General features: G+C 43.5%; 1 protein-coding gene across 1 annotated transcript; it reads right to left on the bottom strand.

The window, feature by feature from the left end:
- LOC310780072 (tetratricopeptide repeat protein 1-like) lies at positions 1–25455 on the bottom strand. The gene is made up of 9 exons (XM_083640616.1): positions 25378–25455; positions 17477–17984; positions 11962–12022; positions 10350–10462; positions 6625–6661; positions 5432–5580; positions 5280–5334; positions 2958–3022; positions 1–391 (listed from the first exon to the last, which is right to left on the bottom strand). Exons 1-9 carry the CDS (start codon positions 25449–25451, stop codon positions 320–322), a joined length of 1134 nt encoding a protein of 377 aa, XP_083496742.1. The 5' UTR covers positions 25452–25455; the 3' UTR covers positions 1–319.
- Positions 25456–27953: the final 2498 nt, after the last annotated feature.

Raw genomic sequence — 27953 nt, forward strand, 5'->3', positions numbered from 1 at the left:
TTTATTCTATTCAGCAACATGACAGACAGAACATTCACTACGTCCCTGCTGTTATCTGTTGTTGTTGTTGTTAGGGATGCATGATGATATCGGCACGTCAGCGGTCTCAGACAACAAAGCATTTCAAATCAAATATCAGCAATGGCCGGAAACCAACATGATGCTTTCATGATGACAAAATGCTCCATGCTTGACTGAATGTCTCAGGGAGAGCACCGTCTGTTATTAACAAAATGTTACATATCGGCATGGCCCAAAAGAGATGGGAAATAATCCACTATCATGCATCCCTAGTTGTTGTTGTTGATGTTAACTGTTGTTATCTGTTGTTGTTGTTGGGGTTCTGGACGAAGTTGACAGAGTAGGACCCGGTGCCTGAGTCCTGGTTGACCTGCAAGTTGTTGGAAGAGAGAGACAGGTAGGTGAGACAGGCAGACAGACAGACTGGGTGTGTGTGTGTGTGTGTGTGTGTGTGTGTGTGTGTGTGTGTGTGCGTGTGCGTGTGTGCGTGTGTGTGTGTGCGTGTGTGTGTCTGTGTCTGTGTGTCTGGAGTGGGTGCATTCTGACTCAAGAGGACATTCTGACCCCCTCACAGCCACATACAGCGGACAACCGGACACTGTATTGCTTTTATCTTGTTTGTGTGTATTGTTTTTATCTTGTGTATGTATTGTTATCCCTTGTGCATTTTTATTATATTGCTTTTATTCCCGTATTGTTTTTATTCCTGTAGTTACCTTGTAGTTTTTTAGTTCTCTATGTCCCGAGGACTGCGGGTGAAAACTAGCTTCAGCTAATCCCGGCACATTTACTGTTGTCATGTATGGATGATTCTATATGTGTAAACTGTTTTATTAATGTGCACTGTCCTGTCCAACTAAACAATAAAGTAAAGTAAAGTAAAGTCACTTGCAAACACCTACAGATGCCAGGCCAACTCTTATGAATCTACACTAACACCACCAACACTGGACTGGACTAAAACTTGATGTCTTCCCTCTGCTGATCACTCTGTCTCCAACCCATTCCTCAAGAACGCTGCACTCACAGACAGGACACAGGGGGCAGAAGCGCGGAAGTGAAGCGCATTTTCCTCACGAGCAGGCGCCTGGGCTGTCCACACAAGGAGCACATTTTTCCCCGCCGGGTATCAGCGACTCACTCGTCTTCATCTTTTGTTTTCACTATCTACCTCATTTTTATCATGAGTTTATAAGCTCATGTAGAACGTCATGTGTTCATGACAACTGTTCATGGCATGTCCATGTCTTGGGATTGGGGTAAACACTGAATGACTGACCACAGTAGGACAAAGAGTGTTTGTTAACAACGTTGTTGTGTAGGTAGGTCTATAGTCTCTCTCTCTGTCCCCCTCTAGCTCTGTTGTGCCGGATGACCACCTGAAACCCCACTTCAGATAGCAACATCACTCCCACCTCTCTCTCTCTTTCCCACCTCTCTCTCTCTTTCCCACTGCTCCCACTGTCTCTTTCGCTCGCGGCTCGCGCAAAAAATAGAACAGACGGCGAACTAAAGCGCAGCAGAGCACTACGCTGCGCGGCGCGGGCAGAGCACTACGCTGCGCGGCGCGGGCAGAGCACTGCGCTGCACGGCGCGGGCAGAGCACTGCGCTGCACGGCGCGGGCAGAGCACTGCGCTGCACGGCGCGGGCAGAGCACTGCGCTGCACGGCGCGGGCAGAGCACTGCGCTGCACGGCGCGGGCAGAGCACTGCGCTGCGCGGCGCGGGCAGAGCACTACGCTGCACGGCGCGGGCAGAGCACTACGCTGCACGGCGCGGGCAGAGCACTACGCTGCGTGGCGCGGGCAGAGCGCTGCACTGCGCGGCGCAGGCAGAGCACTGCGCTGCGTGGCGCAGGCAGAGCGCTGCGCGGCGCGGGCAGAGCACTGCGCTGCGCGGCGCGGGTAGTGCGGACGGTCAGATCAGTTAAAGCCCCATTCAGCAACTTTTCTATTCAGCAAGTTTTGCTATTGGGGAAACTGCGCCCTCTGCGTGCAACAGCATCGGTATTGATATCACCGTTCAAAGTCAACAAAACACAGCACCAGAAAGCTCTATGTACATGTTGTGACATCAGGTACTCACCACGTGATGAAATAATAATCCATAGTTACGTGAAACGTCATTTTTGTAGCAAATCCACACCGAGTTACTTCCTTGTTTTCATAATAATAATAATAATAAATTTATTTTATAAGGCGCCTTCCATGGCACTCAAGGTCGCCGTACAACAATTAAAATACAATTAATACAATTAAAACACACTTAAATTACAAGAGCAATCATAGCAAATCATGAACACAACGCTCCCGCTGTACAGCGCATGCGTGCAACTTGCCTCCGGGACGCAGGCACCAAACTGCTTAGTCCCAGGAGAGGCCTTTGGAGGGTGGTGTGTGACCAATAGAGGTGACATTCTCCCTGTTACAAGTCACTCTACCATCCTCAATGACTAAAGAGCTGTTATATTAAGGTGAAAAAGTTACTGATTGGGGCTTTAACATGGACGCCGAATAACTGGCTGCGCACCAGGGCGATGCGCTGCGCTTACGCGTCCTGTGTGTTTTGGCCGTTAGCTTGTTTTGCCTTTTCTTTTTCCCCTTGTAAGTACACTGAGAGCACTGTATACTGGAGTCAAATTCCTTGTATGTCTACATACTTGGCCAATAAAGTTGATTCTGATTCTAATATAAGGATATGAGCCGCTGTGTGTCAGAAAATAAGCTATTTACAGGATGAAAATACACACATTACACATGCCCCATATTCCTCGTTTTCAGGTCGCAGTTCAAAACATATTATCGTTTCAGTGCATGGGAATCAAGCCATACTTATCAGGGTGAGTTAAAATTCATAATTAAAGCTGGAAATAAGGTCCAGGTTGTAATTATTTTTTAATTCTCCTTTCAAATGTGTAGGGGTGTGTGTGAGTTGACCTGGAAGTTGTTGGTTGAAAGGCCGAAAGGTCTCAGGAACATGTTGCCCAGGTCCTTCAGCTTACCTACAGGGGTCACACAGAGGTTAAATGTCAGACAAGGCAGGACTGTACAGTGTTACAGTTTTGCTAGCATAATATGCTAGTAAACATTAGTCTGTGCTATGTGTACTATCCTGAGATGTATAGTATTGACCTAGAGAGGGAGCTCTAGTGGTGCGTTCCTTTATCGCAAAAGAACTGGGATGTGGAGGCAAAATGACGTCACATCTGTTTTGTTAGCGTTCCATTTGCAGAAAAATTGAGCTGGGAAGTTCACTGTTCACTGGTCAGATCCACTCGCTAGCCAGGCTAGCCATTGTTAGCAATAACAGTTGATAACAAGGCATTTCGTGGCATTTTGCGCATACAAACACTGCAGCCTCATGTCCACATAGATAGAAGTAGGCCGTGCTGTGTGTACAGCTGATTTAATGAGACACAAACAAGACAGAAGTGCTAAATAGCATTTATACGATTATAACTACTGTTGTTGCGCGGATCAGCCATCTTGGATTTTTTACGTCGGGGCTGCTGAGGCTCCTACGAGTTTGGAATGGGAAATACCAGCTCTGGTGACGTCACGTCCCAGCTCATGAACTTTGAACCGGTAAGATTACCAGTTCCCAGTTATAAAGGAATGCACGATAGGCTCCAGCCTCCAGGTGTGTGTTCCCTGTCAGGAAGTCTATGAAGACCCATTGTTCTGTGAGTGCTCTCTGTCAGTGATGTGCCAAGTATATCAGTAGGCTAGGTGGGGCCAAGATCTAGCAGTGGTGGGCCACCGCCCCCTTCCTTGACCCCCACACCCCCCTAGCCATTCTCTCTAGCCACCCCTCGAACCCCCGACCTTCCTATCCCTAGCCCTGCCCCTTTTACCTAGCCCCGCCCCTTTCCCCTCACCATGCCCCTTCCCACCACTCACACCCCTAGCCACTCCCCCTACACGTCCCTCGAATCCCAGCTCTCTACGACCTTCCTATACGGCCCATTTTCCCTATAGCTCTGCCCCTTTCCCTGACCACACCCCCTGCCACAATGATTAGAGTGGTCTTAGGTGAGTAACGTAAAGTACGACGTAAAGTAAATAGATAGCCGGAACTACTTTCTAAACATGGTCCCCAGGCGCACAGCGCATGCGCTGTGTACAGGCAAACAAGGAAGTAACTTGAGTTCTCAGCGTGTGGATTACTACGAAGATGACGTTTCACGTAACTATGGATTATTATTTCATCTCGTGGTGAGTAGCCGAGTCACATTGTACATAGAGCTTTTTGGCGCTGTTAGAAATGTGTGTTGTTGGTGATTTTTCATGGCTGTATCGTTTCCTCCAATTCATTGGCAATACTAACTGGATGAATGTAGCTCACTGGATACAGCCCGGAGAGTGCCGGTAAAGGCATTGTGTATCTTGGTTATGGATGGGCGATATGGCAAATGAGCGAAACTCCCCAAAAGTGGGCGTATCCCTTTAAGAGATAATTCTTGATTGTCAATATTGGCACAGCACCTCTGTAGCGTATTGAAAATGGGTTATTAGTGACAGTATGGTGGGTGCAGGTGATCTGAATGTCTTGTATTATGTGTGTGTGTGTGTGTGTTAGAACTTTGTTGAAAGTATAACCTACACAGTGCAGGGAGAGAGACAGGTGTGTGTATACATTTCATTTATAGACAAAGCTGCAGACTTGAAGTGTGTTGATGTCATGTATGGGGAGTATTTTGAGTAGGGATGGGGCCGAAAAAGTTTACGAACCCCTGGTTTAACCAACCTGGATATCTTTATGTGTGTGAAAACAAATAAACAAACAGACAAGATGCAGACAAGATGAATGTGCTTTTTCCAATTCAAATTCTCATCCAAAATTCAGAGGAATTCAGTGGATGAGACCTGAAGGAGTTAATTCCCATTGACTATGATTTCGGCACTATTACTACTGTATCTCATTCTAGTGAATAACATGAAGTTAGATTTTTTTAAGGACAGTTTATTAAGCTGAAACCATTTAGTGTTTCTATGGTTACAGTCTGTAGTGTTTCTATGGTTACAGTCTGTAGTGTTTCTATGGTTACAGTCTGTAGTGTTTCTATGGTTACAGTCTGTAGTGTTTCTATGGTTACAGTCTGTAGTGTTTCTATGGTTACAGTCTGTAGTGTTTCTATGGTTACAGTCTGTAGTGTTTCTATGGTTACAGTCTGTAGTGTTTCTATGGTTACAGTCTGTAGTGTTTCTATGGTTACAGTCTGTAGTGTTTCTATTGTCTCAATAATAAAACAAACTCACTCATCATCTCTTCCTTCAGCTTCTCATTCCTCTCATGGATCTGCTGAGGTAACCTCTGGAGAGAGACAGACAGGTAGGTCAGACAGACAGACAGACAGAGAGAGTGTGTGTGTGTGTGTGTGTGTGGGGGGGGGGGGGGGGGGGGTACACACCATGCAGGCCAGTCTAGCAGTCTGCTGGCCTGGCTCGTTCTCCAGAACCTTCTGGAAGTCCTCCAGAGCTTCGTCCAGCTTCTCTGTCTGCTCGTACAGCTCCGCCCTCCTCAAGATCGCTCTAATGTAGTCTGGCTTCAGCTCTATGGCTGCAACACAGACATGAAGTTAATGTAGTGTATGGATCTATATTCTTTAGCGCAGTAATACACCCCCTGTGTTCCACAACATAGCCACTAGGTGTTAACCGGGATGAATACCGCGCTCTGTAACAGTACGTCGTCCAGAAGTAAACATTGTCAATGAATTATACATGTGTGTAGAATTTACTCTGTTTACTCTCAAATGTGGAGATTTTGCCCAGAATCCTTCAGCAACACTACTCAAAGCCATATACATTGATATGCATACAGTTTATACATTGGCTTATAGCAGGGAAAGAAATTGTTTTAGGGTTTAGTTACCCTTTAAGTTAAAGGAGAATTTTGGTATTTTTCAACCTGGACCTTATTTTCGGAATTATTTATGTTGAACTAATAATGCATGCAGGGCGGGCCAACCCGCGGGGCCCAGCGGGGTCGGGGGAAGTCCGCACATCACTAATCTCTACCAATCTGATGGCCAGATGAACACGCTGCAGCAAGGTAAATATAGCCTTCATTTTCTCATTGTCGCTATGATATAATAAGGATATGAGCAGAAAATAAGCTATTTATAGGATGTAAATGCATGGATAGCACATGCCCCATCGGCCTCTGAACCAGGCCGTTGCGTGGCACAGAATCATTTTCAGAAATGTTGGTTCTGGGTGAGCAGGATAACATAAACCAAGCTGAAAATAAGGTCCAGATTATAAAACAAAAACTCAATTCTCCTTTCAGTTAAATGGCCCACAGGGCCTGCAGCGCCCGCTGCAGGCCCTGCACCTGTCATTTCTCCAAAAATACTTCTTCCAGACAAACAGACAGCAGCTCAACATTTTGACAATAACACTCATTCACACACACACACACACACACACCCGCGCGCACGAACGCACGCACGCACGCACACACACACACACACACACACACACACACACACACACACACACACACACACACACACACACACACACACACACACACACACACACACACACACACACACACACACACACACACACACACACACACACACACACACACACCTACCTCTAGAGCAGTCTGCAATGGCCTGGTCTTTTCGGTCCTGGTGGGGGGAGGGAGGGAGAGAGAGAGAGAGATACTTTACACTGCATGTTGTATAATGCAATTAGATTATTTAACATTAGAGAGACAGCTCACATTAAAATCCCCCCAGACATATTTTTCCTCTCACCTATAGTGCTATTTATCCATCTAGATCAGGGGGTGCCCACACTTATTTGCCTTGCGAGTTACTTTTAAAATGTACAACTCAACATGATTAAAGATAACTAACTATATAACTATAATACTAACTATATTTGATTATGTTTCCTTTGGGGTATGTCCTTTTGGGTTGTGTTTTGGTGTAGGAGTCGCCTGTGGACAGGTGTTGAAAATTAGTGTTCCGCTATAAACATTAAACACTGTGTATCTGGTTGTTGTGCATACATGTATACATTCCTCCAATTAAATGTCACTAAAATCTATTTTAGGCGTCAGCCCTCTATCCCCCAGAGCACTGTCATCAAGGCCCAGGTGATTGACTCATGTTGACAGCTATAAATACCTCGGGACCCACATTGATAACAAGCTGAATTTTAACCATAATACTGAGATGCTGTGCAACAAGGGCCAGCAATGTTTGCACTGCCTTCGGAAGCTGTCCCAGTTCCACGTAGACAAGACCCTGATGTCTTTATTCTACAGATCATATATCATGTTTTCTCTAGTGTGCTGGTATGGTCACCTCAGCATCAAGGCCAAAAACTCACTCTCCACAATTGTTAAAGTGAGAAGCAAAATCTCAGGTGTCCAGCAGAACATGTCTGAGCTTTTTAATAGACAGGTTGGAAGAAAGGCCAGGGCCATCCTAACTGACAGCTCTCACCCCCTATACTCAGAGTTTCAGCCCCTGCCCTCTGGCTCCAGGTATAGATTACAACAGGTATAAGCACTCCTTTACCCCCACAGCCATTTCCATCCTGAACTCAGGTCGGGGGAGGAGATAGCTCTTCCTAAGTTAGTTGTTGTTGCTGTGGCTGTTTTTAGGATGCGTTATATGCACTTTACTTCTGGTCCAAAATGGTCATTTTTAGCACTGTCCTTTCCAATCTGATGGCCAGATGAACACGCTGCAGCAAGGTAAATATAGCCTTAATTTTCTCATTGTCGCTATGATATAATAAGGATATGAGCAGAAAATAAGCTATTTATAGGATGTAAATGCATGGATAGCACATGCCCCATCGGCCTCTGTTCCAGGCCGTTGCGTGGCACAGAATCATTTTCAGAAATGTTGGTTCTGGGTGAGCAGGATAACATAAACCAAGCTGAAAATAAGGTCCAGATTATAAAACATGCAGAACAGGACCACTGGATGTGGATTCTGAGCTGAACTGGAAGGTTGGACGTAAACAGAAGCCCTAATTTGGGGGAGGCAACAACCTTGTCTCAGATTGTCAGCTTGTCTGTTTTCATGCTGTTGAATTTAAAGGAACACACCAACACTTTAGGAGATCCACCTATTTGCCATCTTCCTGATAGTAAGACAAGAAGATAGATGATAGTAAGACAAGAAGATAGATGATAGTAAGAAGATCGATGCGTGCAGTAGACAGTACCAATGCACCCCTCTTGCTAGTTAGCTTAGCACAATGACTAGTAGTTGAGGGGATGGCTAGACCAGGGGGTCCCAACCTTTTTTGTGCCAAGGACCGGTAGATACATGGGAAAAAAAAGTCGCGGACCGGTTGTCAATTTTAATGGTTTTAGTTACGGTACATATATATTTACTAAACAAGGAGCGACAAAGGGTAAATCTTTTCATCTGTGAATAAATACACTTTCACAATTATGCACAGTGATTAGATTTCAGCCTATATAATTTCTAAAAGTAGATATTAATTATCAAACATTTCCATTTATGGAGCCTACACTATTTATGTTTTTGTTTCAACTACAAACATAAATAGACGTCAACTTGAAACTATGTTTCAACTACCAGACACAGCCTATAATATTATAGCCTATGTTTATATATATATATATATATATATATATTTTTTTTTTTACCAGGCTCGCGGCCCGGTACCAAATGCGTTGCGGCCCAGTACCGGTCGGCGGCCCGGTGGTTGGGGACCACTGGGCTAGCTAGACTACCCCCGTTAAGTCAGCAAATACACATCAGTGTTTCCCCTACCATTCCACGACGGCCCGGCCGGCCAGAGAAAAGAAAAAAAAAAAAAAATGTATGTATGTATGTATATATATATATTAGGGCTGTCAGCGTTAACGCGTTAATCGCTATGCGATTAAGGGCCGACCATAATGCGTTTTTTTTTTTTTTTTTATCGCATGCCGCTATTTTGTCCCTTCGTCGCACCCGTACTTGTAGTCAAGCCGGTCGCAGCCGTTTCCTGTCTCCATGGAAAAGAAAGACAGCAATACACTTCTAAATGGCTCGTTTTACTTAAAAAAAAACTCCCAAATGGCACAGTGGACAAGTCAACAGTAGTTTGCACCTTGTATAAAACAGAATTAAAATATCACCGAAGTACATCGAGTTTGAGCTATCAGCTAGCGGCCAGTTAGCAGCCAGCTAGCTAGCGCGAGGCTCATCACTCATTCTTCCTTCAGAGTCTCGGATGCGCGGGTCCTCTAACCACTGGGAGGTCGGCTCCAATGGCTTCACGCGATATACACGTTATCAATACACAGTTTCCAATACCGAGCCATTATTCACATGGAAGTGCCAAAGTTTTTAGCTCAGACACAGCCTTCTTTGGCTGTGTCATTTTGGGTTTCGACTGCTCCACAGCGCCGCCGCCGGAAGTATCGGTTCTGGAGCGTGTACTGCACTGTTTACATTACAATTGTGCATTTATTTTCTATTCAAGATATATTTTGTAGACATTGTTACCTCCTGTCTACATTGCACTTCTATTGAATTGAAAATAAATCTAAAATTCAAGATCACAAAGTACATTTATTTGCATTCATTTGATTCCCAATCACGACACACTGGTAAGAATGATTAATATCTAATTGAAAATGCTTTGAAATGCAAAATAATGGCATTTTAAACATGCAATACAAAGATGCGATTAATTAAGTTTGACAGCCCTAATATATATATATATATATATATATATATATATATATATATATATATATATATATATATATATATTCCGCCCCCCCCCGCTCTCCCCAGAATTTCAACAAACCTTTATAGCATATTATTACAATACAACAATACTGGTGTTGACAGTAATAGAAGATGCCAAATCATTCAAAACAATAAGCATTTTGCTTTTAGGAGCATCGTCTCAGCGTGCGGCGCTGTTCCAAAACGTGTCAACGTGTGTCATTGCCTGGGAAAGGCACATCCCATAATACAACTGTTCGCATCGCATCCCATAATAGTATGATGATACTTGGGATGCCATTGTGAACATAGATGCGAACAGGTTAGCTAAAAGTTTAGCGTCGCCAGCGAGGGCCCCGTGGCGTTTCGAAATCCCTCCAGACCTAAAAATGTTTCTAGGGGAAACACTGCACATTCCAACTGCGCCAAAACGCTCTTATGTACTCTCATGTATATGTTGTGACTTGTGCATTCACAACGTTATGAAATAATAATGTCAAATTAACAGACTTTGTAATTTTCAAAGCAAATACACAGCCGGAACTACATTCCTGACAAAACTGGAAGTTCCCAATGACGATACATTGGGTTTGTTGTCTCGTACCAGGTGGACTCGTGCTGCAGCGCGGTTGGAGAACAGCACCGCCCTCTGGCTGCTGTAACACACAGGACACGAAACCAACGCCTCCGTGTATCTTCGCTCTGCCTCCACCCACTCTGCAGGGACACAAGTTCAAGAAGATGTTACCCGTTTCCAAATGTCCTATTGTCACAAAAGTACCATGGCGGTTCCTCCTAATGGTTGGATGGATTTAATCCATTTGTTTCCACCAGTAAGAGTCCAGCAGATGTCAAATGAAAGCTGAGAATCCACAGATCCCAATGGTATTAGTCTGATCACTCTACAAACGAGCAGCCAAAGAAAAACACTTACTGCTGCGATAGGCAGCGGCAATAAGGTACTTTGAAATGAGTTGAGGTTTTTTAGTCTCATGAGAGACAGAGATGTAGCCGCACACACTATAGTCAAAGTGCCAATATTTTATTGAGGACACAGAGAATAGGAAACCAACGTTTCGGCAGCAAGCTGCCTTCTTCAGCTTGCTGCCGAAACGTTGGTTTCCTATTCTCTGTGTCCTAAACGTTGGTTTCCTATTCTACATATGGAAAGATCCTATGAAAGGATCCTCATCCATATGGAAGACACACAAATGGAAAGATCTTCCGATGCATCAGCTTTTAAAAACCCGCCGACAAGCAGAGGTCCTGCGCCCAAAACGTCAATTTACAGCACATATCAATCGATATTTTTGGAGAAGATTCCCCCGCATCACAGGACTGAACGGCATTGACAGCACAGAGCTGTCAGTCCCGACAGCGCAGATCAAGATGAGACAGCTGTCAGTATGGGTTAGGGTTAGTTAGGGCCTTGGGTGTAACTTTTACGCCTGCTCCATACAAAATGTACACCCAGGCGCAACGCATACAGGGCTTAAGACTACATGGTACACTAGTCATAAAATTAAGTTAGTCGTAACTTTGAGTTCTAAGTCAGATGTAACGTTACACCTAGGCGTACGCCCAGCTGGTGCACTCGGCTCCAGGAGCGTTCCGACCCTCGGTAAGCTCGGCCGGTTGGTTGCGTGAGGGATCCAAGACAGTCCTCACGTGATCAGAGTCCCATAAACATGGGACAGGACGAAAGACGATAAACAGTGGACAACGAAAATATAAACTAGCATAACCTATTATCAACCTGCGTCGCGTCCTTGGCCGCTATCTTCTGTGTGAACTCAACTGAGCTCGAGAACGCAAGGACGGCATCCATCTTGTAAGCCTGTATGGCAGCCCAGAGGGACAAAAAGCATCCTCTATAACCTCTATATGAGCAGACCCACAGATCAAAATGACAGTCAAAGCAAATAGAAGTAAACATTTATCATATCTAAGCTGGTAGGGGCTATCTGTGAGACTTGTCTAAAACCACGTAACAGCCAGACCTAAAACCACGTAACAGCCTGGGGCCGGGCCGCGTGGTATTGGTCGGCCTGATGTCACTTTCGTGACACAAAACGTGAAGCAAATGGTGACTAACAGACACCGGCCGCCTGCCTAGGCAATTTTATTATAGGATGTTGCTAACAACATCCTATACAACAAGCATGATCTTCTTCAACTAAATTATTTTCAGATTTATATAATGAACACAAACTCACCTCCAGCTTTGAAATGACTGTTGCCTTCCTCCTTCAGAGCCAAACTCTCCTGCCTGCGACTCTAAGAGACACACACACACACACACACACACACACACACACACACAGACACACTTCAGAATAGGACCATATACTGTACTACAAACTAGGGTTTGCCTCCAGATTTTTTCCAAGTCGACCTTTCTACCAATAAAGTCGAGTTGACCTTGACGAGACGTCACATGGTGCAGTGCCGGTGGGAAAAAAAGGGAAAAAAGAAAAAGCAGTCTTGGTCACTGAGTTGACAACAGCCTGTGACATGGGAGGAATGTAAACAATCATATGGCTTAGGAAAACTCTGGGAAATCAGAGACTTAAGGTCCGTAAGGTCCTTACACATCGGGAGCATTTTTTTCGTGCGATTAATTTGCACGTCAATAATATTTTCCAAACCTATATCAGTCAATGCAACTGTGCATACCAACGGTGAAGTTTCGCTGAACGTTATTGCGGCGTTTATTTTTTCGAACCACGGTCGATTTTTCAGAAATTCGCTTCTGATGTGTACACATCTGTGGCTCTGATTGACAGGTGGGTCAAAACTCGTATCGCAATTTCGTGCCGTATATTCGCATTGCTCTTGATGTGTAAGGACCTTTACTGCTAACAGTTTGATGTCTGGGCTGCACACATTATTTGACTGTAATGTTGCACCATATGTTCATGTAATAGATGATGATGGCTCAAGGCTGAAACGCGTATGTTTCTTTGCCCAACATTAAACAAGAAAAGTTGACTTGTGAGTGGCGCCCTTCTGTTCTTTCCGGTTCATTGCTGCAACCGGGCACCCAACACAGTGCTTCAACGTGGCCCTCCATCATGCTGCTCTCACTGCAACTCATGTCCGTGCACCAACTGGAAGCTGTGTGAAACTGTGTGTTTGTATTGTAACGTTATCTCTCCTCTTCCTTGAGGCATCACCTCTCTCCTCCTCCTCCTCTGCAGCCCCTTTATTTCGTGGTCAGCTCCACACCGCACTCTCAGAGAATAGGGATCGAGATCAGTCCCAACAGGTAGCAAAATGTTTATTTAAACGGAAACGGTGGTGCAATGAATGATGCGAGGAAACATGAGGTTCAACCTGGAAACCATGGCAAAACTGTGCACACCATTTTCATATTGAACACACCCCAGCCAGGGCTCCAGACTAACTTTTTACAGTGTGCACCGGGCACATTTTAAGCATTACCTTCTTTGTCATTTTGTTTACATATTGGCAATTTATTAAAGTGAGATGCTCAAAGATTTTTATGTAAATAAATGTCATTGATGGATTTTAAGTATTGCAGCATTTATGAACTGGGTGTCTGTGGTGTGATTATCACCTTACATTTTGCTCTTATGTTGAAAAAGTTAGGAGCACATAAAGAATTTTAAGGACACAATGATTAATCGCGGATACATTACAATTTAGTTTAATTCAATTTAAAGTACTGCATTCTCATGATACACCATGAATTTCTTACCAGAATGACTCAATGCAGCTCATTGGCTATTGTCATTAAATTATCGTTAACAATTTATTTAGTCATCTGTTGTTTGTCTAACATTATGTAATGATTTGTGGTCGTGATTGTGAACATTCTTATCGCTACTAGTGGTGGGAACTTCACGTTACTGTGTAGTGATCCCAGTGTGCTGTGAAATGATCATCTCACTGTGCACTGCAGACAGTGAAAAACAAATAGATAGCAGATAGCTGCTCTTAGATGGTCTAACATTAACAGACAGCATAGCCATATTGTCAACAACACATTTTAGCAATCTTGAATTACATGTTGGGTAACGTTATTCCTGAATTTGCTTGATAGTTATAGCGGGATGCTAGCTAACATTAACGCTAGCTGGCGTATAACTATATAAGACCGAGGGGGGGCGAGACCAAGACCAGACAATTGTGATACCATTTTCAAGACCATTTACATGTGACCATTTAACATTTACGCAATTTCTCTGCTAACAACGAAATAAATTAATATTTAGGAATTATAGTAAAATATAAATGTCTGTACAGTATATACTCAGTGACAGAATGCAATCCTTTGATCTGAAACACTTTAATTCCATATCAATGACCTTCAGAAACCATCAAAATGTGGTCTTGAGACCGGTCTCGAGTACTCCAATACTACCGCTAGCGATGCTAACATTAGACGTCATTATCATGCCAGGCAGCTAACGTTAAAGCGCTCGGCATGGTTCTGCGCAGCCTCGACTTGGAGCCTTGCCGCCGCCGAGCGCCGACAGCGAGACTGTGCATACTCGAACGTAACTCGTCCAAAACGTTATCGTGTCGTTTACCAAGAACTTGCAATCATGTCGGTGGGGGAACATTTTATTGTCCCTCCATTTCAAAACTCATTCCGGTGAGCCTGCAGAAGGCTTTGCTAGATGAGGGACAAGCACTGTTAAATGAGGAAATGGCATTTCCTCATTCCTCACAACAATGAATTGACGGCGCAGAGTCACATTTTCGAGAGCTGCACGCCCCCTCCGCCGAGCTGCGCCGATAGGACGCCCAGCTGCGGCGACCCCCCTCGGCGTCAGCGCCGTCGATTTCCCTCGAGCATAATTTGCGCTTCATGCATATTTACAGAGGTGTAGCGCGGTTTGTTTCACCTATGATACGAGCAAGCGTGCACATGCAGTTGAGTTGTGGCTGAGGCTCGTTTCAAAGCTTATGTAACCACGGTGGCAATTGTACTTTAGTCAACTAACTGGCCGCACGACAAAATTATGATGTGATGACCCGCTGCCCGCACATACAACATTCCTTTCTGTGCATATATAGGCCTTTGAAGAATATTGTTCTCATAATTTTGTGTAGGTTAAATAGAAGGCTTGCAGTCACGTAATGGAGGAGCTCTTCTGATTGACATTAAATGGATTAAAATGGCACTATATGATCGGTGATAATCAGGTACAGTAGAGCTGCCACACGTCTCATTAAATCATAATTAGTCTATAACAGGAACCAAGTCAATATCTGCCGTGCATATGGCTATATTTTCTATTAAAAAAAATCACTGAAATGTTTCTGCCCTTGCTAAGCATATTATGAGGAATAGCCTACAATTTAAATCCAATGGCTCTCACCAATGGCCGTCATACCAGATATGATTTATTGCTGCTTTATTTCAAACAAACCAAGTTGTGTATGAAATTATAAAAGGGTGAACTTGTGGGTGTGGGAGGGCAGATAGTTTATAAAAAATATATATATATCATATTTTACCCCACCCCACCCCACCCCACGTAAATATTGGACAGTCCCTAATAGGGCTGGGCAATATAATCGATACGGCAATATATCGCGATATTTTATTTCCCGATACTGTATCGATACTTGGACGCCAAGTACTTTGAAAATCCGACTGGAAGTCGTATCGTTCTTATCGCTAGTGGTACACAGGACTGTCTGCAGCCAGTCAGCCATCCAGATCCCTGGTGTGACCGACTCGGACTCGCAAACAGATGGAATTAAAATGTGTCAGATGCTGGTTTTTATACGTGGGAGACAAAGCTACGGCTTCAGCAGACATGAGTTCCTGAGAAAGGAGCTGACGGGAGTTCCGTGTGGGTAGGCTATTGGCACAAAAAAAAAAAAAAACTAACCTAAACTTGTACCACTAACCTAAACTTGTACCACTGTTCCTTCAGAAGTTGTAGTTGTCATAGACTGTGCTCCATAGTTGATTGTTCTATTGCTGACAAAAATGTGTTATTGTAAGTCGCTTTGGATAAAAGCATCTGCCAAATGACGTAATGTATGTAATGTCTATTGTCCTCCAGAGTACTACAGGCAGTGGTGTAGTGGTCCCTGGAGAAGTGGGTAGACTGTAATTTATGCCCCACTTCGCCCCCGGCCGCTTATATATATATATATATATATATATATATATATATATATATATATATATATATATATATATATATATATATATATATATACACTTAACTATACTTACTTAATAGTTTAAACTGCATTTGCTGGGCAGTCATTATTGGTGTCTACAAAAACGGCAGAACACAGAAATTTGGACCAAGGCAGCTCAGCAGGCAAATAGTAAACAAAATGAAAGAGGGGAGCTCCTTGAAGTTTTTCAAAGAAATAGTATTTAATCCAGAAGTAATATATTTGTGTACACAGCAGTGTTACAAACAGAGTATATCTTCACAAAAGTACACGGGCAAACAAAACGCTACGCGCCTTTCAACCACACAGGGTCTTCATCAGGTTTTGTAACACTGCTGTGTACACGAATATATTACTTCTGGATTAAATACTATTTCTTTGAAAAACTTCAAGGAGCTCCCCTCTTTCATTTTGTCTACAAAAACAACATTTGGATTGAATTATAGGCTACAATGTAACAATGAGAACAATTAGGCGAACATAACCTGAACATTTCTGAATTTAGTTAATTGATACACAAATTTCAAACCAACTCACTAAGTAAATTTAAACCCAAGTAGCTGCCAAAATAATGGAAGCATTCAAGTAATTGAGGGATGCATTATTATAGAAAGCAGGCCAAATTGAGAATGTGTGACTGTTTCTCTCTTCACATACAGTAACAGGTCTTATTTCTAAAATCGACAGGATGTTTTATTTTATTATTCTCATGAATTCCTGCCAAGCTCGATCTGCTCTGTGCTGCTTGACACAACTCAAAGAGAGAAGTGAAAATACACAGGCTGATTTGTTTAGTGGAGCAGAGCGGAGAGCCGCTTCGGGGACACGCCTTTGGTGGACACAGGCGTTCAATAGACTGGCTGCGTCCGCCTCGCCTCGCGGTCATAATGCAACGTTTCCTGGTGGAATCTCAATCTGCCCGGCAGAGACTTTAGGCAGAAAAGAGAAAAAAACTGGACTGGATTTGCATCAAAGGAGATTTAGAAGTGATTAGACACAAATCCGTCTGAAAAATAAGTAAGCACTCCGCCACTACACCACTGACTACAAGCAAGTGTCTCCTCGGCTGCAACAAGCAGCACACAGACATTTAACTCAATAGGAAGAAACCATTTGCGTGGGGGTGGGTGGATAGGCTACATAGCGAAACACAGAAACACAATGCAAACTAGAGTAATGCAAAACAGAAAAGAAAAAAACTTCACATGCCCTCCACTCCTCTATCGCAAAATAAATTACCTTGCCCTCGCCAGTACTGAAAGCAGTAATGAAAATCCCTTTTTTCATTTTCAGGGCTAAAAAATCAAACCAAAAAAATTAAAACTTGTTAAGCAGCTGAATGCTGCGTGGAACAAAGGATGTAATGCCTCATTTAGTTTTCATCCTAGGCATACAGTAGCTTCGCCCTGAAGGTAAGAGTGCATACTCGGACCATAGAGGGTGCAGTGGATCAGCTAGGATCTTTTGCGCCAATTTCCTGGTGTACTGGTCTGACATGTTAGTAGTAATATTGCACAAATGCACATTGGTACCCCTCTGGGTTAGGGTTCACCTCCTCACCTCCTTCTCCTCCTCCGTCAGCTCCTTCTCCACCTCCATCAGGTAGTCATCATCAAACTCTGGAGCTGGTTTCTCGTCTTTCATCTCTCCATCTTCCAGCTTCTCCTCCTCTGACTCCATCCCTCCATCCTCCAGCCTGTCCCACTGTGTCTCCTCCTGCCCACCTCCCCCACCTTCTCCTCCAGTGTCCTCCTCTCTTCTGTCAGTCCGTCTGTCTGTCTGACCCTGTCTGTCAGTCCGTCTGTCTGGCTGCATACGAAGGCTGTTGTCTTTTGACACTCCTACTTCCTGTTGGGTTTCCTTCTCCTGGTCTGGAGCCTCCAGTGTCTCTTCTCTGCTCTGGTCTGGAGCCTCCAGTGTCTCTTCTCTGCTCTGGTCTGGAGCCTCCAGTGTCTCTTCTCTGCTCTGGTCTGGAGCCTCCAGTGTCTCCTGGCAGTCATAGAAGTCCTCCTGCTCCTCCTGGCCGCTAGGTGTCCTCCGGTCGTCTCGTTGGACTTTCATATCTAGGCTGCATGACAAAACAAAAATGACAAAATTAATAATAAATATAGTCACAAGCGGCCATGAAAGGGGTTCAAGGCAAGCCTTTTCTGAAGGGCAAAAAAAGTGTAAAAATGTATCCCTTGATATATCTGCCAAGTTGCGCAATGATTGAACAAACAGGTGTGGAGTTACGGCCGTTTTGTGTTAGATTTGTGTGCGGCTCCCCCTTTTGGTGGAATTGCAAAAAAATTGGTACACGTTAGAAATGACATTCCAGAAGAGGCCGAGTAGTTTAGGACTGATTATGCAAATGGATCGATTTAGGGTAGTTTCTCACTGGGGACCCGGGAGTGGAACAGAGCACATTTTGACCCCAGGTGCGGTTCGTTTCATGAGTGTGAATGTTACGTTCCATCGAAACATCGAGGATTCAAGATGGCAGCATGTCTTGTGCCTCTGTTAGTGTTTGTCTGTTACTAGCAATTTTTATTGGATTTTAGTGCCCTTTTAAACCTTTTCCTAAGGGTGTGTGTTACGGATTGAAAGGTTGTTCGAAGTGCACGTTCTGCTTTGCAGATTACTGCTTTTTTTTACTGCTTTGGGGAGCTACTTCAATCTGAATTGTTTGGTCAACTCCACCTGCTCTGAGGACTGATCTACAGGTCTGTGGCCTATTCATCCACCCTGCCCTACAGCCTGTTAGCATACCATCCATCTTGCCCTGCAATTTGAGGACTACCATCTACCTTGCCCTGCAGCCTGTGGCCCATCATCCACCCTGCCCTGCAGCCTGTGGCCTTCCATCCACCCGGCCTGTGGCCCTCCATCTACCCTGCCCGGCAGTCTGCGGCCTTCCACCCTGCCCTGCAGCAGGGTAGCTACCGGGCTACCACCAGCTGCGGCTAGGCTACAACCAGTGGTAGCCAGGCCTTCACCAGCAGCTACCAGGCAACCATGGCACCGAAGGGGGAGGACTCTGTCAGCATATCACAGGTCCGTGAACTGTTAAAGCAACAACAGGATACCTATGTGCAGCTACTAAAACAGCAAGAAAACAATTTTAAAAGTTTCATCCAAATCTTGGTTGATTCCACAAACAAGAGAATTGATGATATGAACAGAGAAGCCCAGGACCTGAAGAATAGTCTACAGTTCTCCCAAAAAGAAGTGGATGAATTAAAAGTGACGTGTAAGGGGCTGGAAAATAAGAGCAAAGAAGCACGCACTGACATCAGTACTGTGTGTGAATCTGTCATGACCATGAGTGGAAAATCAGACTTCCTGGAGGGGCAATCGAAACACAATAACTTAGTAATCGATGGCATTCCAGAGTCCCCAAGGGAGAGCTGGGAGGAGTCAGAGAGCAAAGTCCGGGAGCTGCTCAAGGTAAATCTACAGATGGATGAAAAGAGGATCGAGGTGGAGAGAGCCCATCGAATGGGAAACAGCGGGGGTGCAGACAGGCCCAGGAAGATAGTGGTAAAATTCCTGCGTTTCAAGGATAAGATGGCTGTGATGGAGAGACGACACAGGCTGAAAGGAACCAATATCTTCCTGAATGAGGATTATCCTGAAGCGGTGCGCCAGAAGAGAAGGGAACTCATCCCTGCTATGAGGGCTGAAAGGAGCAAAGGGAACATTGCATACATCAGGTATGATAAACTCATTGTCCATCCGCCCCCAAACCCCCAGATCGCTACCTCTGATAACCCTGAGAGGATGAACTCACCACGAGCATCTCAGAGGTCTGAGAGAAAGAACTCAAGAGCCAGTAGGGGGTTGTAACTGTTACATGCATATACAAACACACACACACAAACTAACACACACTCTATACAAAGGTTGTGTTGGACAGTACATCTTGTTTGTTGACAGTCTATCTCTGTTTTTATGTCAGTGTCTGCTAAATTACCCAAGAAAGGGCTAAAAATAGCTCATGTGAATATCTGTAGCCTAAGATATAAGGTTCAGGATGTTCAGGACATGTTAACATCAAATAAAATCAACATCTTGGCACTATCGGAAACCCACTTAGATGACTCATTTGATGATGGCCAACTGTTAATACAGGGGTATAGTATTTATAGGAGGGACAGAAACACTCATGGAGGAGGAGTTGCATTCTATGTGCAAAGCCACTTTCCAGTCAAGTATAGAGAGGATTTAATGTCAAGTGATGTAGAAATACTGTGGCTGCAAGTTCATCTACCCCATTTAAAACCTTTGCTGGTGGGGTGCTGTTATAGGCCACCGGGCTCTGATAGTCGTTATCTTGATAATATGTGTGAAATGATTGACAAGGCATGTGATGAAAATAGAGAGATGTACTTATTGGGAGATATGAATATTAACTTGTTTTCATCAGACTGTGCATTAAAAAACAAACTGTTGGGAGTAACAAAAGCCTGCAATCTGGAGCAGTTGATTAAGCAGCCAACCAGAGTAGTTACTAACAGTAATGGTATAACATCATCCACATGCATAGATCACATCTACACTAATGCTGGAGAACTGTGCTCAAAAGCAGTATCGGTATTGATAGGTTTTAGTGACCATAATGTCGTAGCAATTTGCAGAAAAGCTAAAATCCCCAAAACTGGACCAAAAATAGTACTTAAGAGATCATATAAACAATTTTGTGGTGATTCGTATGTGGAGGATGTTAATAATGTGTGCTGGTCTGATGTTTTTAAAGAGAGCGATCCAAATGTTGCACTTGATGTCTTTATGAAGCTATTAATTCCAGTAATGGATAAACATGCACCTCTCAAGAAATTAACTGTAAGAACTGTTAACGCACCGTGGGTTGATGAGGAGCTAAAGAAATGCATGGCTGATAGAGACAGAACAAAAAGGGCTGCAACTAAATCTGGGGATCTGTCAGAGTGGCAGTTATATTGTAAAGTAAGAAATGATGTGACTAAATTGAACAGGAAAAAGAAGAAATTATACTATGAAACTAAGATAAACAATATAAAATATGATGGGAAAAAGCTCTGGGGCACTTTGAATAACATCATGGGCAGAAATAACATCTCGACACCATCCTATATAGAGTCAGAAGGGGTTTTCATGACCAAACCATTAGACATAGCAAATTATTTTAATGATTATTTTATAGGGAAAATTGAAAAACTAAGGCAGGGAATGCCAAAATCTAGCTGTGAAGGATCCTATGCATATATCAGGGATACGATTATGAAGAACAAGGAATGTACTTTTGAGATGCGCAATGTTAGTATTGCAGAGGTGGAAAAATTATTGTTGTCTATCAATAATGATAAACCGTCTGGTAGTGACAACATCGATGGTAAACTTTTAAAGAATGTAGCTGCTCAAATTGCTGCTCCAATATGTCACATTTTCAACTTGAGCTTAGAAGGCAATAACTGCCCGCTAATTTGGAAAGAAGCTAGAGTGATACCACTTCAAAAGAATGCCAAGAATGCCTTCACTGGCTCTAACAGCAGACCAATAAGCTTGTCACCTGTTCTGAACAAAATTCTTGAAAAGATTGTATTTAACCAAATGCATGGTTATTTTTCAGAGAACAATCTAATAAGTGAATTCCAACATGCTTACAGGGGAGGCCACTCAACAGCCACGGCACTCACACAAATGACAGATCATTGGTTAAGAGAGATCGACAGGAAAAATATGGTGGGAGCAGTATTACTTGACTATAGCGCAGCCTTTGATGTTATCGATCACAAACTATTAATTAATAAACTCAGGTGTTATGGTTTCACCCCAACAGCGATAGCATGGTTGGAGAGTTATCTACTTAATAGAACTCAAAGAGTATTCTTTAACGGCAGCTCCTCAGAGGTTAGACGGGTTGAAGCTGGAATTCCACAAGGAAGTTCATTAGGTCCTTTACTCTTCACCATTTTTACAAATGACTTTCCCTGGGTACTGAAAAAAGCAAACATGTCCATGTATTCGGATGATACAACAATTTATGTACATGCGCCCACAGTAGGAGAGATTAGTGAAATTTTAAACAAAGAATTGACAGCAGTAATTGAATGGGTGACGAATAACAAATTAGTCTTAAACATACAAAAAACAAAAAGTATTGTATTTGGAACGAATCATTCACTGAGGAATAAACCAAAATTAAATCTGATGCTGAACAAGATAAACATAGAGCAGGTTGAAGAAACAAAGCTTTTGGGCGTAATCTTGGATAGGAATCTGTCATGGACGAAGCATATAGATACTGTGGTTGCAAAGATGGGGAGGAATATATCAGTAATTAGGAGATGCTCAGTGATCCTTCCATCACAATTGATCAAACTAGTCATTGAGACTCTAGTCTTATCCCAGCTAGACTACTGCTCTATTATCTGGTCAAGTGCAAACCAGAGGGACATGGGAAAACTGCAGCTGGCTCAAAACAGAGCAGCTCGGCTTGCCCTTCAATGTACATCAAGGTCAAATGTAAATGAGATGCATGTCAAGCTGTCCTGGATGAAAGTCAAGGACAGGCTGACAGTATCACTCCTTGTCTTTTTAAGAAATATCAGAGTGTCAAAATACCCTACCTGTTTATATACTCAACTAAGATTAAGCTCAGATACACATGCATATAAGACGAGACATGCCACCAGAGGTTGCTATCAACTGCCTAAAGCTAAAAAAGAGTCAATGCAAAGGACAGTGATGTATCGAGCAATGGTAGCATGGAATGCACTGCCAGGGAAGATCACCAAAGACAAAACCAAGCCAGGCTTTAAAAAGCAACTGAAAAGTCACTTAGCAGCTCAGAAGCAGTAAGGAACATGACGTAGATACGCGCACACGCACAAGCACACACACACTCATAGATAGGAATTTATTTTCCTTTTTGTTAGGTTGGAGGAGTAGGTATGATATAGGTAGATTATTATACGGTTTTACTTTGTTATTTTTATTTTGTGTTGTTTGTTATTATTCTCCGTTCATTGTTTATTTTAATGTCTTTGTCCTGTAACTGTCTTTGTCCCAATATTGGCCGTCAATTTAAATGTATTGTATCGTAATGGTCTGAGTTAATGTAATGTTTTTATGTTATGTGTGGACCCCAGGAAGATTAGCGGCTGCTTTGCAGCAGCTAATGGGGATCCTAATAAAACTCTAAAACTCTAAACTCATGTCCGGGCGCGGAACAGCATACCGTGACATGGTCCACTTGAGGAACCACATAGACAACACACGGGCAAGGATACACTGCAGGTGTATTTGATGACGCCAGTGTACTCTCTGTAAGTGTAGCATTCTTTCTGTTCCCGAGCACGGAAGCAATTTTGTAATGTGAAAGCTGACCAGCAGGGGAGAGGGGAGGGGGCAATCGTACTCAGGCATGGAACGGAACGAAAGCAATAATTCCCAGTGCGAAAGCACCCTTACTGGCTGTTACATGGTTATGACACCATAGGCCCAGCCCACTCGCACCAATCATGACAGAACTTCTGATTTTGAGGAGTACAGCCTCCCTGAAGATGCATACCAAATTTCCCGCAATTTCCTCATCTGGATTACAAAGTTGGACTTTGATGATATCTGAACCTCTTTTTTTCCATGATGATTGGATAATCAGTCATTAAAGGATAGCTTTACCGATTATTAACCCAATTTGTATCATTATAATCTCGGTAATATAAGCACATGGGCTGATGGGCAGTGTTTCTTCCTTCTCTCAGTGTTTTCCTCAGGGAGAAAAATCCTCCTGCAGAAACTGCGCCCCCGCCAGCTGAAAGTCATTAAAGTCGAAGTGAACCGGAGGCGAATGCAATAGCTCGAGCGTCGGAGACTCAAACAAATCTTGTCTGAGATGACAAGGTTGAGAGGTGGACCACAAGCCGCACAATGCCAGGTGTCGATGATTTGATTTGACAATGGCATTGGCATTGGCCAATCACGGCGTGTTCCACCCCCAAATCGAGTGGGATTCAGCGTGTTGTCGTGCTACGCGAGTGGGATCCGCGGAGTACCAGGCAGCCAGCTGCTTCGTGCGGAGCGAGTGGACAATCCGATGCATGGGTGCTGCCCGCCCGCCTGGAATCTCCGAGGGGCGACCCCTGACAACCAGGCTCTCAAGCGCGCGCCTTTATCGCTGCTGTAAATACGATATTCCTGGAATGCGCGTTTTAACGAGCCAGTTACATTTCTTTGCATACTTACACATTATCATTTTTGTTCATGTTTCATACAATTGGCCAAGGTAGTAGTTAGTTTATGGGATAGGAATTCTGCCAGATGACAGGCACTAGGCGCCATTTTCTACTTCATTTGGAAGAGAAAATGATTCTGAAATGAAGACATGATTGACAGCTGCATGTCGTGATATGATTGGTTGAAATGGGGTAGAAATTTGATAGTACTGGGTGACGTCAGCAAACTGTACATTACTGTTATCAATGAAATCTTGAAAAATTAACTTTTGATGTGAAAAAGTGTGGAAAAACTAAAGAAATTAGACTTTTGTGATTTTGTTTGCATACATTATTAAATAGGTGCACTGCATACCCAGGTATTTGAACTAAAAGAAAAGAAAAGTCATTTATGAGTTCAGCTCGACTTTAAATACAATGGCTCAGTATGTGTGACACGCCCCATCGCCCCCAAGCAGAGGCACCGCAACTCGTCCCGCATCGAGTCCGGGGAAATCAGATGATAGTTTCTTTGTTTTTCGTTTTTTACATTAAAACACAAAAGAGGATTTGAACTATCCATTACACATCAAATGCAGTCGTTTTAGGATCAGTAAATAAGTGTATCTTCTTAAATAAAAGTCCTTGTTTTTCTGCCGAACACAGGGGGGTAGAGGCTTTTGTTTGAGTATCGGCCAATCACTCGCGCACAGCATGGGCATTTTTAAGTAGGCACGAGGTGCTTTGTTTCTGCCCTTCCTTCCATCCACTCCCTGAGGAACAGAGATTGAAGAGTACTGCTATAGGCGAGGCTGGATTATGTGAGTGTGTCGCCAGAATGCAGAGATATTGCCGTTATGAGATAATGACATATATGACAGTCTATCACGCATTGACGAATGATTCAGACATCACTCAATCCACGAAGGAAGTAAATAAGAAGTGAAAGTTTAACCGAACAACGTAGGCTATATGATGAAGGGAACTGTTGTCTGCCATGAGATGTTCTGCTTTGTGTTGAGACTTGGGGTGAGTGTCATATCTAACAACTAAAAAAAAAACAATTGAAAACTGAATTATTTGTCTAGGTCTATTTTACCATTATGAAATCATTTAGGTTACTACAATAATTAGATCTACATTTGATTGTGATAATTATTCAGCCAAATTATGGAAAATCCCATGTTTTACAGTTGATTACATTCTTATTACCAAATTCCATGATTCAGTCCGTTTGTTCTGGATTGTGGAAATCATATGCCCCTAAACGTGACCTGAACTCACCTCATATTATCTCCACCATCATCACCTCCACCCTCCTCTTCTTCTGTCAGTCTCAGCACTTCACTCTGCTCCATCCAACATCTGCAACATAACACAGGGTTCATACACATTTTGACCAATGATTTTCCATTCACACAGACTTTTTAAAAGTGGCCCATATCAGACTCCCGTGTGAACAGATCGCGGACCTGAAGTGACCCGCATGCGCAGAAGAACAATAACATCACACGCAGCACACTGCTGTTCTACGTAAACCTGTAAGAAGACAGCCGTAAACATGGCGGTAGATGTTTCATCTGTTGTTTATGGTTTAATTTACAAGTTATTGTGCAGTGGAAGCCAGCGAATACAGGAGCAGATGATAGCGAGGAGGAGGAGGAGAAAGAGACTCAAATTTTTCATAGCGGGTTTCTGGGGGGCAACAGCTGCTACTTCTTGCTAATACTTATAAGGTCTAAAACCTCACTGTCCCTCCACTGATTAGCTCCCTCACAGCTGTCCTCCATGTTTGTAATCACAACCCGCCTGCCTGGCCCTCCCGCCAGCTCAGAATAGTGGCAAATGTTGCTCTGGAATGATGTAAAAGTCACATTGAAGTCTGATATGGGCCAGATGTCTGTTGACACTGAAGTCACATTCCAAAACATCAGATTCGAATCTGATGTTTTTCCACATTTGAAAGTAGCCCAAGTCATCTTTAAAAACATCACTTTCAATGTGACTTGTACTGTTCACACAGTCATGAAAAAGACTGACCTGAGTCACTTGGGGGGGGAAAGATCAGATTCGAGCACTAAGGTTTGCTGTGTGAACGTAGCCTTTGACAACTGCAACACGGCCTCTACTGAGAGGATTAGAGAAGCATGGCAGGGGGAACTTGGTATTGATTTATCTGACATTGGAAAGGAGTCTGTCTGTGACTCTGCTCAGTTAATAGCAGACACCAGGCTGATCCAATATAAAGTAGCTAACTCTTATCTCGTCTTATATAAATATAAAATTGATTGATTTCAGCTTTAAGTTAGCCCCGTAGATAATGTTAGCTCAGGCTGTCATTACCCCGCTAGCCGGGTGCTTCTCGCTCATACTGAGCATTAGCGCCCGGCGAACGTCAATGCATTTCCCATCAAACAATCGTGCCGCTCTCACGTCTAGGTATAAAAAGCAACCCTTACCTGAGCCAAACACGTGAAGTGAAGACGCTATCCGATGGCCAACATCCTCTTCTTTAAATACATATAGTGGCCTCTTCCAAATTGTTGCATAAAATCCACTTTTCTGTCTTTGAAAAACCGAAAATGTAGGTGCAATACCATTCCGGAAGTGTGCCGGGTTGCTCCAGATTAATGATTTTTGTTTTTTCAAAGACATAAAAGTGGATTTTATGCAACAATTTGGAAGAGGCCACTATATGTCATTAAAAGAAGTGGATGTTGGGCATCGGATAGCGTCTTCACTTCACGTGTTTGGCTCAGGTTTACCCCGCTAGCCGGGCGCTTCTCACTCATACTGAGCACGCATTTCCCATTTTACACTGTGCCATTTTCACGTTTAGGTGAAAAGCATTTATCTGGAGCACCTCGAGCAACCCGGAAGTCATTGTTCCGGGTTGCTTCAGATCAGAGAAGAAGAAGAAGCGGTGCGCCAGATAAATGCTTTTCGGTTTTTGAAAGACAGAAAAGTGGATTTTATGCAACAATTTGGATGCAACAACTAGGTGTCATTAAAAGAAGAGGATGTTTTGCATCGGATAGCGTCTTCACTTCACGTGAAGACTCAGGTAGGAGCCGGCATTTGACCTAGACGTGAAAATGTCACAGTGTAAAATGGGAAATGCGTGACGTTCGCCGGGCGCTAATGTGCTCAGTATGAGCCAGAAGCGCCCGGCTAGCGGGGTAAAGGCTGTCATAACACCCAGTGTTGACATGTGTTTCAGCTGTAAGTTAGTTAGCCCTGTAGCTAATGTTAGCTCAGACTGACATAATAACATGTATGTTTACATGTGTTTCAGCTGTAAGTTAGCCCTGGCCTGACCAACGATAGCTGAGTGTGTATGTTTACATGTGTGTTTCAGTTAGTTAGCCCTGTAGCTAACGTTAGCTCAGACTAGCTGAGTGTGTATGTTTACATGTGTGTTTCAGTTAGTTAGCCCTGTAGCTAACGTTAGCTCAGACTAGCTGAGTGTGTATGTTTACATGTGTGTTTCAGCTAAGGGTAGCTCAGACTGTCATAAATAATAACACCCAGTGTGTATGTTTACATGTGTTTCAGCTGTAAGTTAGCCCTGTAGCTAACGTTAGCTCAGACTGTAATACTAATAGCACCTACCATAAACGAGCGAGGTATGTCGAGGCTGATGTTGTAGCATTATGTTTCCATCTTTAGCCTCGTAGCTTCCAGCAATAATTAGGAGTTACTTTAAACTATGACAGTCTGTCTAGTTTTCCCTAATACTCTGGGCTGCTGCTCAATGACGTTACACCACACCCCGTTAATCCATCGATCCATGATTCATCAAGGCCTCATCAATATCATTGGAGGTGTTTTTGTGAAGGTGAAGTTGGAAACACAGAAGA

Source organism: Poromitra crassiceps (assembly GCF_964638095.1).
Source record: "Poromitra crassiceps genome assembly, chromosome: 1".
Classification (NCBI taxonomy): domain Eukaryota; kingdom Metazoa; phylum Chordata; class Actinopteri; order Beryciformes; family Melamphaidae; genus Poromitra; species Poromitra crassiceps.

Coding starts and splice junctions, on each gene's coding strand:
- LOC310780072 (XM_083640616.1), bottom strand. CDS start 25,451: ATGGAGCAGAGTGAAGTGCTGAGACTGACAGAAGAAGAGGAGGGTGGA. Junction 17,985..25,377: donor GATGGTGGAGATAATATGAG/GTGAGTTCAGGT, acceptor TTTGTCATGCAG/CCTAGATATGAAAGTCCAAC. Junction 5,581..6,624: donor CATTGCAGACTGCTCTAGAG/GTAGGTGTGTGT, acceptor TCTGTGTTGCAG/CCATAGAGCTGAAGCCAGAC.